The sequence below is a fragment of the Diabrotica undecimpunctata genome, chromosome 5 (assembly GCF_040954645.1).
Source record: "Diabrotica undecimpunctata isolate CICGRU chromosome 5, icDiaUnde3, whole genome shotgun sequence".
Lineage (NCBI taxonomy): Eukaryota > Metazoa > Arthropoda > Insecta > Coleoptera > Chrysomelidae > Diabrotica > Diabrotica undecimpunctata.
In genome coordinates, this window is record NC_092807.1 from 122929799 (window position 1) to 122951077 (window position 21279).

At 32.5% G+C, this 21279-nt stretch overlaps 1 protein-coding gene across 1 annotated transcript in view; it reads left to right on the forward strand.

Annotated features, from left to right (window-relative positions):
• The window catches only part of LOC140442458 (piezo-type mechanosensitive ion channel component-like), a 231425-nt gene that overhangs the window by 125079 nt on the left and 85067 nt on the right, over positions 1-21279 (forward strand). Inside the window, 5 exon segments of the mRNA XM_072533528.1 lie at positions 202-466; positions 3187-3372; positions 6159-6493; positions 8827-8952; positions 15826-15885. Coding sequence (XP_072389629.1) covers positions 202-466; positions 3187-3372; positions 6159-6493; positions 8827-8952; positions 15826-15885 — 972 coding nt within the window.

A 21279-nucleotide genomic window follows, 5' to 3' on the forward strand; every position in this document is an offset into this window, starting at 1 on the left:
GAAATTTTTTAAATATACGGTAACAATAATTTACTAATTTGTAACATATTATCTAGAAGAAATAATTTGACAACTATTATTAAATGCAACTGCTCTTATTTGTTTTGCCCTTATTAAGTCACTATATTTAATTTCTTCTTTCTCTTGTATCGCTTCTTTTGTGAGAGAAAACAAAATTGTAATTGTTTTGATTCATTGTAGAGTATCCGTGGAACGTACCAGATCTGATTCTAAGAAGTTTACAAGAATGGGCATTCCTTTTGGACAATTATACACCCCCACCGGTTCGAAAGTTAGTTTTCGATTTTATGTTATTAATGGCCGTATCTCGACAGTGGGTTGTATTCAGAATAGAAAAACGGTACGCGGGTAAGGATTATGCAGGAGGATCCAATGAAAGCATCATTCACCATGCCGAAGAAAAAGATTTTGTAAATCCCGTACCAGACTACATAACTTTTGTACGGTTAGTATGCACGTCTAATAGTATCCTTATTTTTTATATTATTTTAAGGTTAAGTGAGGTTAGGTTTTTAATAAGTTTACTGCATAGACATATAATACAAGATTAGACTGATCGTTGCAATACCAGCCCGTTCCCTCAGTACGACAGAGAAAACTGACGCAAAGCAGTTCCTGCATCTCTTTATAATTTGCCAGGTTTTTGACCACGTGATCTAAATGACCAATGAGAAGGTCACATGGTCGATAAATCCGGTCATTTGACAGAGACAGGGACTGCTTTGCGTCAGTTTTCTCTGTCGCACTGGGGAACGCGACTGTATTGGAGCAGTCAGTCTACTTGTGTTATATTATAATAGGCCATTAAGACTATTACCCGTATGTGCGGCAGTGATGGATAAAAAATTCTTAGTTGTATGTCCAAAAATGCGCAATAACCACCTTTTGAAACCCACCAAATTTTATTTGCATATCTCAACCGGTTTCAGAGCAATAAATACATCGTCAGTTCGTAAAAAAAAATTTTTTCACCGTATCTCGGAAACGAGGCATTTACGGATATTTATATAGCAAACTCATTATTTTTCATGCAGAATGACTCATTAAATATTGTCACATTTACTTCCTAACGCCCTGTATATGGCGAGTTGTGAGTTTTGACTGATACTTCTGATATTCTTTTAAACAGTAATTTTGATTTATCTCATACTTTGGTAAAATTTTATAGTACTACCACCTTATTAATTGATTTTTTTAAGCTTAAAATAATTCAGGGCCGCTCTAAAAACACTAATTTAGAAGAAGAATAAATTCTTTATGAAGATCCAAAAATACATACCATCCGAATAAGCATACAATTATGGCTTTCTTAATCAAAGAGTTTTAAAAAATAATAACTTGTATGCTTATCACAGTCAACAAGTCCCACGATTGCATCTAGGAGATGAAATTCCACGATTGCAATTCATTGGGTGGATTATAAATAAAAATCGCGTATTGTGTAGGACCCTATTCATTGACGAAGTACACTTTACGAGGGATGGAATAAATAACTCGTGCAACAATTATCACTTTGTTCGTTTTCGTTATGGCGTTCTATATTTCCATATCCAAGTTTTTAATCTGAATTGTCTATTATTGGGTACTTTTCTTAAACATGTAAATAAGTTGTTTTTAAAGTTATACTTCTATACGCGTGGTCGACGTTGGAAATTTGCACGGGAGTGAATCGGTGAAATCATTACATATGTAAGATATGAGCAAGAGAGAGAAAGAGAGATATATTTTCTCTCTCTTTCTCTATCGGGAATAAAAATGTTCCTTTTGTATATATATTTAATATTATATATATATATATATATATATATATATATATATATATATATATATATATTATATGTATTATATATATATATATATATAATATATATATATATATATATATAATATAATATATATTAATATTATTATTTATGTGATATTTGTAATTACAATAAATCAGTGTATGACCGAGAACTGTCAATTTTGAAATACGTTAGTGTCATGTCTAATTGGCAAATTTCTTATGTGTTTGGTTTATACGCTGGTATATATGAGTTCGAATCCCAATATGAATTTCCTTTTTTATTTTTGAAATATTTAAAAACCCCACGTTAGTCTTATTAAATATATGTAATATACGCAAAAATACTAAATTAAAAAAAAAGTGAAAATTTACAACATAATCCGAGTTGTTGGTTTTTTATTTTTATCTTCCACAAAGATTTTTTGAAGTTATACTGCTATACGCGCATTCGACGTTCGAAATTTGTGTGTATTCAGACAGAAGATATATTTTCTCTCTCTTTCTCTCTCGGGAATAAAAATGTTCCTTTTGTAAACATATTTAATATTTATTAATATTATTATTTTTTTATTAATATTATTATCATGGTAAATTAAACATATGCGTAAGTTATGAATATTGCATTTTAATTTGTATTGTATTATAATATTGAATTATGTGGCAGTGTAATTATGTAGTAATAACAAAATTAACAGTGAATTTTACTGCAGGGTATGTGTAAAAATTTTTTTTTGCATTCAACTCCTTTTATGCATATATGAAAATAAAAATATATATTTTTATTAAAATATTGATTCAATCATTCATTTAATATATTCCTATTACAGGTCAAATGTTGTTTATATACAGCAAACGATGCACCATATACCTATTTACCTAATTCTGTTTCTCTTTCTGCTCTCTCTTACCTATAGCATTACATATGTAATGATTGTGCAGATTGACTCCCATATAAATTTGTAACGGCGAACGCGTGTATAGAAGTATAACTTCTACCGGCAGTCCCACTGGACTGCCACACCCGTTTTTTTTTTGTTAATATTAAATATTAAATGCGTTTTTTTTTTTAATTTGTTATTATTTTGTTTAATCAATAGTTTTCATTACGTTATAAAATATATTCTATAATTAGGAAATTCAAAAATGTTGTTCGATGCATTAAAACTTATAAAATTTACGCTGCGCTTTTATTTTTGTTCTCTAAAATTTAATTTTCTTATCAACCTAACGTTGGGTCAACTGATATGGCAAGGGACTCGTATACCATACATTGTACATTACATACTTTATATTATTACCATAGATATTGTATCTACTACTACTAATACTACTATTAATGCTTGAATTTGAATTTTAAAAAATATATTTTTTTTTTTCAGATCCTACTTGGACATCTGTAAAAAAGCAGTTCTTCAAAGTTTCTTATGGATAACACTAGCTGTAGTATTTTGGGCTGGAACTTCTCGTACCAATATATTTTCATTAGGATATCTATTGTGTGCGTTCATATTTTTGTGGCATGGATCAGACTTCTATTTGCGACCAATTCCGAAAATCCTTCGATAGTAAGTGAATTTTTTTAAAAAGCAAAAAAACGCGATTTTCTACCGAATTAATTTATTATCTAGATTTTTGGGGAATTAACCGCAATTTCAACATCGATTTTTCGATTTCTCGATTTTTTAAACTATTCTAATTTTTAAAAAAATGCTATGTGTAATTTCTTACAGGGCTTCCCTAAAGACTTATTCAGAAAAAACTGTTCTGATTCTGGTCGTTTGATTTTAATAAATGTTTCTGATAATTCGCTGGTCCTTGTCGTCTATGCTCTCATTAGAATTATTAATTTTTCGTATCTTACTCATCTAAATGCTTTTTGATAATCTATAAAGCGTATGGATATTTCACAGCTTAATTTATTGCATCTCTGAAATAGTACTTGTATAGCAAAATTACTTATTCTTGGTAGATGTTTCTCTCATTTTCTATATATTCTTTTGTGTATAACCTTTAAAAGTATTTTAAGTTAATGGCCCATAAGGTTTTAAGAATTGCGAGTGAAAATTAATTCATTGATTACCAAAACGCCTTTGACAACGTCAGACATGAATTATTGGTATAGACGTTAAACGAAATTGAGCTCGATGACAAAGACATAAGAATGATTAACGATTATATTGAAACCAAAAAGCGGAGCTAAGGATTGCCGATGGCCTAGATACAGAAGAAATGGAGAAAAGGAAAGGCGTGAGATAGGGATGGGTTCTCTCCCCTTAGAATCTGTGTCTGGAAATGCTAAATATTGCCCATCCTGATGTATGGAAGTGGTTACTTAAAGTTATATCTCTGAATCGTGTGGAGGCTTTAAAAATATGGTATCTCAGAAGGTTGCTTAGAATTCTATGGGTGGACCGTGTAACAAATGATGAGGTCCCAAGAAGAACTAATCTCCAAAGAGGATTGTTAGATCTCGTTAAGCAACGAAAGTGGCCATATTCTACGAAATAACAAATATAATCTTCTAAATCTCATCTTAATGGGTAAAGTTGAAGGTCGAAGAGGCTTGGGCGAAAGCAATATTCATGGTTTAAGTCATAAGAAACTGGTGCGGCACACCTGATGTCAGTACGATAATTAAGAAGAGTGAAAGAAGGATCTCTGTACATTCGACAACCACCATGAACGCTTACACGCTGCATAGCGTACGGCACCCAAAGAAGAGAGCTTTATTTCCTCGATTAGTCCAAATATCCTTCTGCTCTATTTCCAATACTAAATTTCCCTGTATATCTGTTAGATTTCCCGTTTTCTTATATTTGTATAAACGTGGAGCTTCCTTTACCCTATTATAATGAATTTTCATCTTTGGACTCTCTGTTCAGCTGCTCTAAGAGTTTCGCAGAATGAGTGATCCGCTGAGTTTTGAATCTAGTAGGACCATCTGGTTGGTGACCGTCTTTCTTTGGAACGTTTCCAGAAACAATTAATCTGTCTAAATTACCGTCACCTCTGTAAATCACTTCACCAAAAAACTGTAGAATTCATTGCAGAGATGTTGTGGACAGCATTTTTTGTTATTCCTCTTCAACGCCTCATCTTAAAGGCTTCAATTGTTTGGCATTCTTGTGTGCGTAGAGTCCAAGTTTCTGTTCAGTATAGGAATATTGAGAATACCTTAACCGGTCTCACCTTGATTTTTTGAGAGATGAGATCTGATTTTCTAAACTTTAGTTAAGCGACTCATAGCATTTTTTGTCATACCAATGTTGCCATCGTTAGATCCGAGATAGTTAAAGCTGTCTGTTATCTGGTATTCTTGCAAGTGGTTAACCAGCTGAATAGTGTTAAATCTGTTTACCACTCAACTCGTAGCGGAAGATCTAGTATTTTTTGTTCATTTGATGCTACAAGTGTAATTTCATCAGCAAATCTTAAATTGGAGATTTTTCCACCAGCCACCGTTACTCTACCACCCATCCTTCTAAAGCCATGCTCATGACATCCACCATAAGTATTGAATAAGTCAAGTGATAAAACGGATCCTTGTCTAACCCCTCTCTCTGCTCTGAATTGGCTTGAGAACCCTTTATATAGTCATACTGTTTCCATATTGGACGTGTACAGATTTTTAATAAGTGTCACCAGGTGTATCGGTGTAAAATGGACTAAAGATTTTTATCCAGCTTACAAAATAGAATGCCTTCTGGTAGTTACCTAAATATATTATCAAATGTACTTACAATTTTTTCTACTTTTCTACGAGTTGTCTTAAGTTCAGGATTGGCTCATGTGTACCTTTTCCCGTTACAAATCTCGCTTGCTCCTAAGGTATTTAATGATGTAGGTAATTTTTTACCTGTTTTTTATGATATGCGACAAGATTTTAGTGTGATGTGTTATTAGTGACAATTTAGGGTTTTTACATCTGGAAGTGGCTCCTTTTTGTGTAGTGAGCGACACAGATAGAATGGATAATATCTAATCCTTTATCACCCAGTAGCTGTAGCATTTCTCCTGGTATTGTATCAATGACTGGGAATTTATTTATCTTTAGCGATGTAGTTGCATCTTTTACTTTAGAGAGCAAGAAAATAGGTGTTCTAGGGTAGTCTGAGGGCCACAGATTTTCTGATGGAGTCTCGTTATCTGTATTTAAATTGCTAGATAAATACATTTTTTATATTATATAGGGCTTTTCATTAAAAACAGAATTTTTATTTGTTCTAACTTTATGGAACGCATTTTATACTTTTTTGTATTTTACAATAGGAAACTACACCCTAATTTTACTATAAACTTGTTTCTTTACATGATAGTTTATCGATGGAAATTAATATTTTTTATTTTGCAGTTGGCAAGCTCTTTTAGGGTTCAATGTCGCAGTGATTTTCTTTAAATGTGCCTTCCAAATATTAGGATGTATATACCCAACCTACATTCCAAAAAATTTTTGTTGGTTAATTCAGATATTTGGAATCACTTGCGTCCGAAACTATTTGAGTGCAACACAGAAGTCCATAATCGAAATTTTAGACGACTCGACTGATTGTACCATTCCCTCGGAAGGAATTACATGGGATGTCATTTGCTTCATTATGCTGATTCTACAGAAAAGACTTTTCAACAGTTATAACTTTTTCCATATTGTAGATGATACGAAAGCAACAGCGATTTTAGCTTCTAGAGGTAAGTTTTACCAACAAACTGTTTGTACGTTTTCAAAATAGTTCTGTTAACCTAACACTTCATATGCTGATGGCAATGCTAATACGACAGAGAATCTACTATGTTGTTTACTAGTTTATCTTTTGTTTGCTAACAAAATATGGATATGTGAGCCTTATTAAATTGTTGCTGTGGAAAAAGGTACAGTGGTTTTGTTATGTTGGCACACTGTAACGCAACACAGAACAGAACAATTCGAATACGCGTAATTAAATCTTAACACACCAATAAAAAATTAGCACAAGTGTAAGTCCGTAAAAAAACAGAAAATCGCCAGGGAAGGACAGAATACCGAACGAATTCCTAAAGTACGGAGAACCAGATCTGACCAAACAACTACTAAAACTATTCCAAAAAATAGAACAAAACAGAATTCTAAAAGAATGGAGATCAAGCATCCTAATACCTCTCTTCAAAAAGGGAGGCAAGTCGGACCCGGATTAAACACAACACTACCGGAAAAACAACAAGGTTTTAGGTCGGGAATATCGTATACGCTATATTTATAATGAGGGAGTGCAAGAAAAATCATTAGAATACAACAAACCGTCATATCTATGTTTCGTGGACCTTAAGAAGACATTTAGAGCTTTAAAAATTTTAACGTTACCTTGTTTATACATTATGCAGTTTCTGTTGCACATTAAACAAAATCTTAGCCAATACAATGCGCATGTAGATTTTCATAATTATCCCACCAGATTTAACAATAATCTTATACCAAAATTTGGCCGACTTGAGAGATCCATAAATGGTTCAAGGTATTTAGCCATAAAACTTAGTGCCAGCTAGAATAAAAGCTCTTAATTTTTATTAGTTTAAGGCAAAAATTAAGAGTTACCTTATAGTGAATGCCTTTTTTACATATGATCAGTATTTTACTTCCGATTTTAATTTGTTTTAATTGTCAACGGTATAAGTTAAAACACTGTATCTATGTTTTATGTTTTATATTTATATTTACATATGTGTATATATTTACTATATTGACATATTTTTTTTGCTTTGACTTGTAAAAAATACTTTTGTATTCATTTATTACCAATAAACCATCTATCTATCATTTGATAGGGTCAAATTAAAGGACGTTATCCCTTATTGTACGCAAGAGAGATACCTTTAGGAATAATAAAAACGATCGAAAATATCTACCAAAACAACACAATAAAAGTAAAAGTAGAAGAAGAACTAACTGACCCTATTGAAGTTGGCAATAGGATAAGACAGGGAGATTCCCCGAGTCCTCTATTGTTCAACCTGATTATGGATGAAATAACAAAAAAAGTAACAACTAAAAAATGATACCAAATGGGAGAAAAACAACTTAAAATAATATGCTATGCAGACGACGCAATAGTACTCTCTCAAAGTGAAGATGATTTACAACGTATGCTGCACCAATTTAATATAACCGCTAGAAAATTTAACATGGTAATTTCCCCAAAAAAGACAAAATGTATGGTTATAACAGCAAATTTACTAAGATGTAAATTGGAGGTGCTGTAAATCTAGCTACAGAAAGCTCGAAACTGAAGTGGAAGATCAAGTGAATAGAGTAAGCAGAGACGCAGGTTGCCTGAATAAAACAATATGGAGAAATAAAAACAGAAATGAAAGGCAGAATTTACAAAACAGTCATCAGACCAATAATGACATACGCGGCAGAAACAAGATCTGACACAGAAAGGACAAAAAGGTTGTTACAAACAGCAGAGATGAAAACACTTAAAAAAATTGACGGTAAGACACTATGGGACAGAGCTAGAAGTACAGATATACGACATATATATAAGGGAGAACATCAAGGACTGGGTAAGAAATAGAAGAGTAGAATGGATAGATCATATAAGCCGAATGACAACAGAGTAGTAAAGATGGCAAGAGACGGTTCCCCAATAGGAAAACGATCAGTAGGAAAACAAGTTACTGGGGGCACATTAAAAAACAGACAGAATCATGTCTACATAAAAAGAAGAAGAAGAAGTGTAAGTCGTGGGCATCTGGGCAAGTGCCGTATATGGGCGAGAGTGGTGAGGAAGGGGGAAAGGTTCGCCGCGAGCACTTGTTTTACTCACTTCACTCGGTCATCTCCAATGACCGAGTCCGAGTACCACATGTTAAGAAACACTGTCTTAGGCTATATATGCAATAAAGTGATATTCATAGTCATAGTAATATTTCTACTTTTTTTTATTGAAACTCTAGTTATTCAAACTAATCCAATTTATTTATTGAATAAAGAACTGTATAATCAATATAATCGATATTTTTTATTCAAATATATTTCTTTAAAGGTGCTGAGCTTATGGAAGAAATGAGGCAAAAAACGATGAAGGAACAAGAAGAAATCGAAAAGAGAGTTCTTGAGAAAATTAGGGAGAAAATGGAACGGATTAAGGCGAATCAACAAAAAATTCAAGGTGATAGCTTAGTTTCTGAGAATCATTATATAGGTAAGTGAATGGTGGACTAATCACGGTATTGATATAGAGTCAGAGTATTTCTAGTTAAATAATTTAGTCGCAATTAAAAAAAATAGTACAGCTAATCAAATTATATATAACTAAATTTCTTGTTTTCCCGAAACAACGATTGATATTATTTACTTTAGATGAGTAACTTCCAAGAGATCGTACTTATTTCGTTGTAAAGCATTTCAAAATTGTTTTATCATTTAATCATAAAAAATATTATTAAAGGTCTCTATTGTTATATGCAGTAAGTATATCTGAATATAACAACAACCAAAAATTTTTAAATAATTAAATTTGCTTTTGAATTTTTTTGTTTTATTTACCTCTTGCATTCTTATTTATATAAGGATTATATTATATTAAATAATATAAAATTTTCTTTTTATTACTGTACCTACTAAAACATACTTTGGTACTTTTTTATAGAAGAAATACTTTGATGTTTATTGTTACGTTAATATTTAGATAATTAAAATTAATTTAAATAATTAAAAGTGTTATTTGGTTTTCAGTGATTATTCCATCTCTACTTGACGTTACATTAACAATAGCTTTTGTTGTCAATATAAACAAATTTCCTTTCAGACAGCAAAAAATTTTTTAACTCATATAACTTCTATAGGTTGTGGGTAAGATAAAAAGTTCTTAAACTAGTTTCAGTTTAAGAAATTTCATTTCATTCATAGTAGAATAGTTGTGGTGAATAGAAAAAACTCTGTTGTCAGTTTTTAAAAATTTAATTTGTTTAACCCAAGTTTGTCGAAATAATAGTTTAGGTTTGTTGAAGTCTTTTGCAAAACAATGCTTAGCTAATAATAATATTGGTCATTAATGATTATACAGTATTTATTATTAAGATTTACATTGATTATGAGTAAATTTAATCAGTACAGTACATACTATGTTTGAGATAGAATAAATATGTAATAAATATAACTTGAACTGCAATAGGGAAGAAGAAGTATCTGCAAATTACTTTCAATTCAACAAAGTTCTTCTTACCAAGAGCCCTTTCTATCTTCAACTTTTTCAAAATATACCTCGATACAGCTCTAAAACGTTGTTACCAAGAAGACAATAAATTGAGAAGACAGCTCATAGAAGAATTTATTTCGTTGATTGAGGTAGTATATTTTTTTTCACAACATTTGGATCACTATACAGTACTGTTAAATATTTGAAATCTCTTGAATATATGAATATAAATAGTTTTTGTGAATGACACAAAGAGAAGAAGAAGTAACTATTTGACAGGTCACTTTGTTGTTTTGCAAAAGTCTTCATACAAATGTTAAAAATTTACAAATAAACTTTACTTCCTAGTGGCTGCAACTGCTCCATTAGCAAAATCATCTTCGGCAACTTCGTGTAGTTCAACAATGACTCAACAATCAGGCTATCATACTCCGATCGATGACGATGAGGTTGCTCCTTTAACACCTCGGAGTTCTCTCGTAAATCCGCAAGCACCACCCTCTCCTTATTCTGCAGTCATGACAGTATCTCTTGACGGCTATTTAGATCCCCAAAGAATTTCTTTCTCGTCCCCTCCAAATTCTGAAATGCAACCACGCATTTCTTCGCCTGATGACAGCTTCCCCGTGTTCTCCCCTCCGCCTTACACTGAAGCTCCAACTGTCGTCACTGAAATTGCAACCCGCAGAGTGACGACGGAAGGGGAAGATCGTAGCGAAAGGCGAAGGAGCACTTACGCCATAGGACCACCTTGGCTACATGGGAGTTTCATCACGCCCAGGCAGAGCATCATCAGTTATTCCTCTAGATCACCTTTGAGCCATCACGAATGTAATTTTTAGTAAATCTTTCTATAAAGCAGTATATATGCTATATTTTAGATTTTCTGTGGAAATTAGAAACCTTGTGTATCTCTGTTGTGTAGATTTTTTTTTTATAATGAGAATGCTAAAATTTACTCTATACATATATTTTCTAATTGACAATAGGTACCTTAAAGTACTTATAAACAATAATTTCTGAAAAAAACAATAAATAAATATCGATTAAAATAAACAAAAAATAGAGTTCCGTTACTAAAATAAATATATTTTCTTATAATAATATATACATATTATAAAACAAGACAAATATATGTTTATAACATAGTATTTTTACCAATGTGGTTACATACAAGCAGCTGATGCGTTAAGTATGCTATTGTTGAATAGTTGGGCGCTATGTACACATAATGAATTAGCAACGGTGGCATTGCCGGCATAGTAGAGCGTCATGCCGTGTTTCGTCATGGAATACGTGTCGATCTCCACCTCATCTTCTTCTTCTTCCTTAGCGTTTCCCTTTTCAGGGGTCGCTATTCCCTACTCTTCTTTGCCACCCATTTCTGTCCATCGCGTGTTCTTTACCTAAACCTTTATCTCTCAGGTTCTCTGCCACACAGTCTTTCCATTTTCATTTTTACGTTTGGCATAACCAAACTATTGCAGTCTTTGTTCTTGGATCTTTTTTGAGACTGTAGTTGCCCTAACTCCTTCCCTAATCAAGTCGTTCCTGATTATGAACCTTTTAGTCTTACTCATCATCCACCGCAACATTTTCATTTCAGCTACCTCCACCTTCTTTTTCTGAATTCTTTTTACAGGCCACATTTCACCATTGTATCCTGTGGACAATTTCTCGATCCAGAGTCCTATTTTCCGTTATGTAGGAACTAAGGTATTTAAATTCTCCTACTCGTCCTAGTTTTTAATCTACACATAACTTTCGATACTGGGCAAGATGTGGTACCCCATAAAAAAAATTCAGACCTACAAATACTAGAAATTCATTATTCGTCATTTGTAAATTTTTTCCTTTTTGGGTTGCGTATACATTCGTCTGAAAAACGATATGGTCTATGGAATCTCCCAATAATTTTTTTGTAAATTACCCAAAATTACAAGAAAAGTACTTATATTTAGAAATTTCTATCGTTAGCACCTGTATTTTCAAGCCATTTGTCCATTACAAATAATAAGCACAGCACGACCTTCACTATAAAAAATATCAGTGCACACTGACCGTATCACAGAGAATATCGAGAGACAAAGCAGCGTTGCCGTTACTTTTAATCGTAAAAATACGAACTAAACATAGGACTTTCATGAACCGTTACTTAAATTCGCGTGAACTGAATGCAATGTTGTTTAAACGACATTCAAAGTTGATGGTACTCAAATGTACCTTTGGACGTTAAGGGTCGGGAAAATTTATATTCTCTGGCCTTCAAAGGGTTAATTCATACTGTATCCAATAATACATGATACTGAGAAAGTCAAAGCAATTCAAGAATGGACACTACCAAAAGATAAACTCAAAATTAGAAGTTTCTTTGGCTTATGCACATATTACTGAAGACTTGTGTGATTGGTTAGTGTGATAAAGCTCAGTAGATCCGCTATAATAATAGATAGCAATAAAAGTTGATAACAAAAATTGTAGGCAACTTTGAACTTCACATTACAAAATTGGTTAGAATGTCACAGGGTGCTGGATAACATAGTGACGGACCAATCTATGTTTTTTTTTTTAAATAAAACATCCTGTATTTTATTTGACATTTGAAATATTATTCACTTCCCCATCACAGCAGTATAAAGTTTTATTATGTTATATAGGGTATTTACAAAGGTATAACCAATTTTCTATGAAAATCGTAACAAGTTTAACTCCATGTATAATTAAAAAGAAGCACAATAACAATGGTCTATTGCTGCCAAATTTTTTATTGATTGCCAAAATTAAAAAAAAAATATTGCTATTGCTAACTTTCTTTACAGGGCGAGTCAAAACGCAAGTACTTTATTTTTTCAGTAATTTTAAATAGAACACCCTGTAACAACACTGTTTCAAAGAAGGTCTTGTTGTTTTCTTAACAAATAATGATTTATAAATTAAAATTATGTAATAACAGAAAAGAGAAAAAAAAACAGAAAAACAAAATTTATTAGATTAACTAATTTTTCTGAGAACTTCGTCATAACTGTTTCAAGCCTTCACTGGAAATTATCGAAGTTACGAACTACTATCGAAATAGTTTACTGATATTCAATTGCTGCCTTAATTGCTTTTCTATATAAATGTTGAATTTATAACTAGTATGTATTGTTTGAATATGCTAGAGGAATATTCAAATGTATTTTTTAGCAACCTTATTATATAGACAATTCTACATTAATTAAGATACTAAGCTCTATTTTTTGTAAATATTCATTTTTTCTAGTTATTTTTATTTCATGCCAATTTATTTTTGCTCATGTTTAAAGGCTCCAGCATCCTGTATATTGTTCGTGTAAAGAAGGTATACATTTACCTTTTTATATACCTACGGGTTATCCGTTCTTTTGTTTTACTACTGCACTATCTTGTACAAATCACTCTCTCTTTTACTTTCAGCAAGAATCGTTAATTGACGGTTGTATCAAATAAAAACAATGTTTAAAAAGTATAAATCATAGCTCAGCAGAAATGAGTCATCCAAACGAGTCAAGATATTTTGATTTTTGATATTTATCTTCTCCTTTCAATTTGTCCCTTTGAGTATCTATATTATTTTCCTTACGACTATTCCTTACTTTCCATACTAATGTATCATACAGAGTATCCCAAAAAGTTATCGCTAAATGCATTAATGTTTGATACTAAAACTAAGAAATCATAATCTTATATCATTTTGAATGTGCTATCTGAGCAATAAATTTGTAAAATATGAGGCGTTATACAGAAAAATAAAAAATACGATTTGTATGTTAAAGTTTATATGACGGAATTTTACAGCTACTGTCGCATCCCGCACTACAATCGCCATGTTTTCCTATCTTGCCAATAGTTTAATAGTTATTTTCAGATTTTACTCTCGTTGGGTGCGTTAAGAAGACTTTAGTGGCTGATTTTAAGCACGAAGCGGCTTAGATCCAGCAGCCAAAACTTCTGAAAGCATACCAAACCGAAATTCGATCAATCGAAATTTTTAAGTAAAAACTCTTATAAAATTAAAAATCATTATTGCCTACCACGCATGCCCAAGCAACCGCTGAGTTCATCCTTCTTCTTCTTCATGTGCCGAGCTCGATTATAATTATCGAGCGTTGGCTATCAAATTGGCTATAGTAATTTTGTTGACGGCAGCTCGGAAAAGAGAAAGGATCTGTTAAACCAATCTCTCAGGTTTCTAAGCCATGACGTTTTTCTTCGACCTGGCCCTCTTCTTCCGTCTACCTTGCCTTGTATTATTAAATGGAGTATATTATATCTCTCTGGGTGGCGCATAACATGGCCAAAATATTCAAGTTTGCATCCTGTTTTGACGACTTCCATAACTTTTCCCATCCGATACAAAACAACTTCGTTACGAACTCTATCCACCCAACTTATTCGTGGGATTCTCCGATACACCCAGATTTCAAAGGCTGAGTTCATCCAGCGGAAAAAAAGTACGCTTAGTAAATTCAACAGCGGCTGAATTCCAGCGGCTTGAGCTGGAGGCGTTTGAACACTACCGCTTAGGCAGCCGTCCAGCCTCTGAGATCGTCTGAACGCACCCATTGGTTTGTAGATGATATTTTGGAACATTCGAGTTTTCATCAATGTGTAGGTTGATATTTCAGTGTTCTGTTTGGATTTCAGTGTTTTAGTGGATGAAAATATAAAGGGTTGGTTTCGGGATTTATATACCGAGGTTATAGTAGTGCATTTTTTAATCTCAATGGTTATAATCTCTATGCCGTTTACGTTCATTGATGAAGCTATGGTGTGGTATGCCCACAACCAGTTTCATACCTGAGATTTTCGGTCTCAGGTTTGAACTATGATAATCGGTCTACTAGTAGACGTTTTCGGGGAACGCCGTCAATAGTGTTCGCTATTCTGTAATTTATGTGGCACTATTGATCTTTTGGAGGCCCTTCCTTGTCCTTTTTTACCCTGCATAGTGCGTGCATAGTTTTCCAATCTTGGAAATGTATTATTTGAATATTTACTTTATCGTTTGTGTCTTTTCTTAAATTCTTGATAACTTTCCAAGTTATTGCTATTTTGGTACGGCCTATCTTTTAATCGATAAGATTTTCGTACCACTTAATATAAAATTAAAAAGCATTATAAAAGCGTTTTAATATTTCAAATGATACGCTGATTAAAAATTGAAGGAAGATAATAATAGCGACATTTTAACGAGTCCATTTTAAAAAAGTTAAAGTTTTTCTAAAATAATTCCCCTATTGTGGATTTGGCAAGTAAATGAATGCAAATGTATACGTAGTGTATTTATTTTTAAGTTGGTGTCCTAAACCATTTCGGAAACTTGTCCTAGAAAAATTGGAGCACACAGCTAAATTTATTATTTTGGGGGTTTGACCCATACCTTGACCCTAAGTGACGATTATGTTTTAATTTCTCAATGCTTTTTTAGTAAAGTCGGCGATTAACAGTTAATACCAAAAGATATATTTGAAAAATTAGAGCGACATAGTATTTTATGCTACCTACTACCTAGTTTAAATTCTAGTAATTTATCAGTGAAATAGAATATCTCATTCCTTAATACTAAATGTTAAATCCTATTTTATTATTTTGCATGTATAACGTCAGTTTCTCACACAATTAATGACCTCATATGGTTCTCAAATGATTTTTGATTATACTTTTTCTGAGGTATCAGCTTTCTGTTATTTACGAATGACATTTTGACATAATCTGTATGAACAATTTAATATTTAGTGTAAGCTTACTACAACAATGTTAAAAAATGCACACGCTTTTCTATTAGTGCTAATTTAGTTCCTTTTATTTTTTTGTTTTGTACAGATTCAATCTCTGCCGGTAGATCACATTATACTATCAAACCTCCAGTGACGTATAAACAGGGTAATTTTTTATACTATAATTTATGTACAAAATTTGTAAAGATGTAAATGCATGGTAATCTGCTTGGGTTAGTACTATTACGTAGTTATAATATTAGATGCACGGATAGATACATATTTGTATAATGTAGGATTACTTTTAATAAGTACCGACAACTACTATCGAACGTTTAATAGGAGAATAAAGTCGGTTTTATTAACCTTTATAACCCATACCTAGTCCCATTTTTCTACAACTTGGAGCAGGAAAAACTCACAGTGTTGTTATTTTACATAAATATTGGGTAGCATTAATATACACTTTTTTAAAATGACAGGAAATTTTTGTTTCACTTGTGGGTTTTTGTGCATGTTTTAATTGATTTTAATATAAAATTTCACAAATTTCTGTAAATATACAAAATATACATAGTTTTGAGTAATAATATGTTCAGAAAAGAAGTAAATGATTTATCATTGCGCGACTTTCTAAGCTCTGTATCGATATATTCACTCCATTTACTCTATTTTTAAGTAGACGTCACTTGTTGTTTTTTCCACCAATGTTATTGTAATCCTGTTATTATATTTTCCAGCATGCTTATTAAATTCGTCTGTGGTATATGATGTCTTCCTTCTCCTCCCTTGTATTCCAGTGGTCTTGAACGCCAATGTATTATCATTTTGTCGGATGATTTATCCTATAGTCCATTCGTTTGTTTTTCTATACTTAAGCTTTATATTACTTAATATTTGTATTTTTATTGCTCTTTATGCCCTGGCGATTTTATCAATGTATACCTTTCAGGAACGAAAATGGAGAGTATGTATTGGTTAAACATGCTCATCAAGTTTGGGATAACTTTAACGATTATTAAAAATTCCAATAAGAACAAATATCAAAATTCAAGAATCTATAGTTTCTTTTTGGAAATCGTCTATTATAAACCGATCTTACTTCAGGGCCGGTAGGCTTGTGTATATCTTTCATTTATTCACGATACCTAATCCAGGATTCTAGAATTCTGTACCAGGTTGTATTGGTCTAGAGGTTGGGTACCATATGTTTTTTAACTCCCATGAAAGTCTACGAAAAGTATTTTCTGCCTGCGATCTATGCCTCGAAGTTATGTAAGATATGTTTGACTGCTTTAGAACCTCTGCTACAGAGTCTGCAGCATAAATATCCATAGAACAGTCCCATTGTAAGCAGTTGTCTCTTGACTCATATCCAGTACGGAACATTGGCATTACTGAGATGATTTCTGCTTGTTTTTCATAGTACTTCATGTCCGTCCAATATACATTTTGCCATGTGCTTGACCTGGTATATTATCCCAGTGAGTTATATTTTGTTCGGAGGCAGGCTTATTTTCGGTCACGGACGATGCTTTTTGGTACTCCCACGGCTAGCTCTTGATCGATGATTTTTATAGTTAATGCATTTCTGGTAAAGTCATAAGCTTTTTCATCTAGCCTAGAGTCCATAGAGTTTCTAAGAGCCCCCTGCGCACCCCTCAGTTTAAAAGCCCTCATTTTTTCAAAGTTTTCTTCCACAGTACAATATTACAAAAATTGAGTATTCTCTCTACTCCATCCTTCTCGTGGGTAAATGTATACTTGGAAAGGTACTTTAGGTCTTTATCTGGCTACCATATGATCAAAAATCATTACCTATTCGGTATCCCTGATTCCATTGAGGATGAAATCCAGATACTCCATTTACTCTGGGTAATACTCCAGAGTATTAGTCATAGTTCATATTTCTGTTTATCATCCGGTACTGGGTTACATACAACAATTTGGCAATAAAACTAACTACAACATATTCCTCGACTTGAATGTATTTCTAACAAGCTAGAAAGTGTTTTGACGCGCGCATACACACATACACACATCTCTCTAGGACCTTTTTATGGAATATTTGGCAAATTATGGCCATTTTGTTCAGATTCCTTCCTCTGTTTCCTTCGGAGCAGCTCTGTTCGAGCTGTAACTCTGCGAATCTTCTGTGTCTTTATATTGTTTGTTCATTATATAATTTATTTGGTGTTGTTTGCAGACTGTATTGGTAGGTTTGTTTTGTATTCTGGTATCTGTGAGAATACTGTGTGCGTTTGTTTGTCTTTTATTTAGTTTCTTATGTTTTTTTTTTAAGTATAGACAATTTTCGTATTAGGTTGTTCCCTTCTTTTACAAGATAACATTTCTAAGCTGTCTATTTCTGTATTCCGAGAGAAAAGAAAATTACTCACTCGTTTCTTATTGTGTCTCTTGATGAGGCACCTACTTCTGCTTATTTATCTTTTATATGACCTTCGTGATTACTCACATGAAAATCGTCATTATGACTTTGTTTTTTTGTTCGCTTTATTTGCTGCATGTCCTTGAACATATGGAACTTTATTTACTACAGTATTTGTAGTTAGACGGATGGGCTCTGTTGTAGTTTGCATACGTCACAGGTGGGTCTCGCGGTTGTGACTTCGCTCTGTGGTTTCCAGCACATTTCACGCATTTGTTAGTGTTTATGATGTCTGCAGTTCTTTTACATGAATGAATTTTGGTTTGTGATAATTTCTTGTGTATCTATTACAGCTGCGGCTTCTGAGTCCGTTTCCATGGGACTCATACATGTGACCATGTGAGCCATAAGACTGTGTGTTTGTGTTATTGGAGACACTGTTGAGAATGCTTCAGTGAACTTTTATTTGGTCTGAGTAGACTTGGATGCATTATTGCTGATTGTATGTTCTAGCATTGTCTCGTGTAACTTAGATAAAAATAAAACAGATATTAATGTAAAAACTAATGTAGTTGCAAAATTGCATAAAGGAGGTTATTTTTTGCGAACAATTACTAAAAAATAAAGTTTATAGTGTCAAGGTGTTCGGATTACCATCGAAATGTATAAAACGCAAGTAGGCTGACCTCGTGCGAGTACTCATAGCTAAATATGTTGTTGATTCCATCGAAGTGGGCGGTTGTTTTTTAATATCAGCCATTGGTATTCGTATAGCAGACGGTGCAAAATGGACAAATATCAGTATACAAACTGTAACATCATACGAACATTGGAATATATGGCTTGCGATTAATTAAAAACTCGTTTGTAATGCAGCAAGCTAATGATCCAAAGCAGAGTTAGAAACTTTATAAGAATTATTTAAAACACTTAGCGCAGGCAGGAGTGCTTGAACCAAGAGTATAAACTGGCCCGCAAAATCCCAGACTTAAAGTCGTCAGAGTTATTAGGGAATGAAGTTTAATGGGAAGTGAGAGAGGAGTGTCCAACTTCTATAAAACAATTATATGGAGTGTTGTGAACGAACTATGTAGACATATTTCAAAACCTCGAGAATCTTGCAAATACGCATGCTCGAAAAAATTGAATTAAATGCTTTCAGCAATGTCTGATTTCATCGTTTCATTCGTAGATTGACATTACCTATTGAGTGCGTCAGGTTCATGAGATTTTAAACTCAGTCTAATTCACAAGAAACCATTAACAAACTATCACGAATGCCTTTTTATAGACTGCAGTCATTAAGGCCGAGGAGGAAATTTTGAAACGACAAAGCTTGTTCTGTAAATTGTACTTTTCTGGTAATATTTAATGTTATTATAACATAATATTATAACATATGTTATTGTAGTCATACCGCATATTGACATATTGAAAATTGCCATTTGTTTTATTACGCTAATTCTCCTGGAGACTGACTGAATATATTCTCCAACGATTGATTCAGTAATTTTGGAGATATGTCTAACTTTACGTTTTCATTACATTGCCCTCCTCCCGATTAGTTTTATTGTAATTGAGTTTAATTTTTTAAATATGATTCAACAATAATGCTTGGACATGAGAAATGCTTTTAACATCAAAAGGCATATTGTTTGCTTAGTGATTGCTGTTTTTTATATTTGTACATAGTTTATTTTCTTCTATTGATCATAATCATTACACAATGGTTTACAGAAATTTGAATACTATTAATGTTTAATATATTTTACTCAATATACTAACTATTAACTTTCAAATTAAGGGAATAATACAATAATAAAACCTACTAATACATCCTTTAGCATTTACCTCTAATAATTATGCTCTTTAACCGTTAACACGTATTTTACTTTGTCTTTAAATGTAAATAAAATAAAGTTTAAAGTCTTGATATTCCAACTCAGTGGGGTATTTTTCTGGTAGTTTCTTTGATTCTGTTGTATTACTGAAGTAATAGGTACTAAAAGGATATTATACAAAAGTAAAAGTATAATTTTACCTCAGGTAATATATCTCTTTGCAGTAATTTTTGTGCATTCAACTTTAAATGGAGCATAATTTTCATTCCCATTATTGCAAGGTTCTCTAGATAGTGTGATATCCCAGCGGTAATTCAAGACCACATTTATTTTCTGTGCCTCCTGATAGCCCATCGGCAGTCTTCTTTGGGATTTATGTACTATAATTTTTATATAATATCGCTCGCCAGGCACATTACTTTTGAAATGATTTGAATGGTTCCGTTACGTTTTTAGTTATATTACTCAGAATGTATTAGTATAATTTTGAATACTAAGTAATATTTAAACATTTTATGCGATTTGGAAATGGATTCTACAAAAAATGTCTAAATAAATAACTGCGAATATTTCCACACTCATATTTCTAAATGTTCATTAACTACACTTTGGACACAGTACTTTAAAGTCTCTCACCTCCAAAATATTTTATGAACCGTGAACTAAGACACCTGTTCATAAATTTTATTGTCACTTTTTATTATCACCTCTCTCTTATCCATCGAGCAAAAAGACAAAAGAGGGAATGTAAAGGTAGTGGGGGCAAAAATATTGTTAGACAGGAAGTGCCATCTTGAGACGCCACATTAAACATGGAAAGAGAGACTCTTTCCTTGTTTAAGAAATCAAATTTAGTTGGGTTATGTTATTGCTGATGTTATTGTTTGTCCCAACTGTCACATGAAAGATTATTTGTATTTTCTATTGAAGTTTTTTAACAATTGTTTCACATTTTAGACTATTATTGTTATTATTTAATTAAAACCTTATTGTGTTCTAGTGTTAAAAAAAGTAGTTTAAGTGTATTATGTATTAATATTATGTAATATTAATATTATGTAATATAACAAATAAATAGATAAATTAGAATCCCTACACCACTGTATGATTATGAAATTTAAATTTGGCGCATTCGCATTTCCGGATATGTCCGCCATAAGAGGCCACTTTTTTGGTCTCCTTTTCATAACGATTAGATTCCCTCTTTTGTCTTTTTGCTCGATGCTCTTATCACAGATATAAATTTCAGCCGAAGTGTCTCAAAAAATTAATTATGTAAACAATTGCCGGATCACATTTTCTGAACAATAAAATGTTAATAATATTTTGG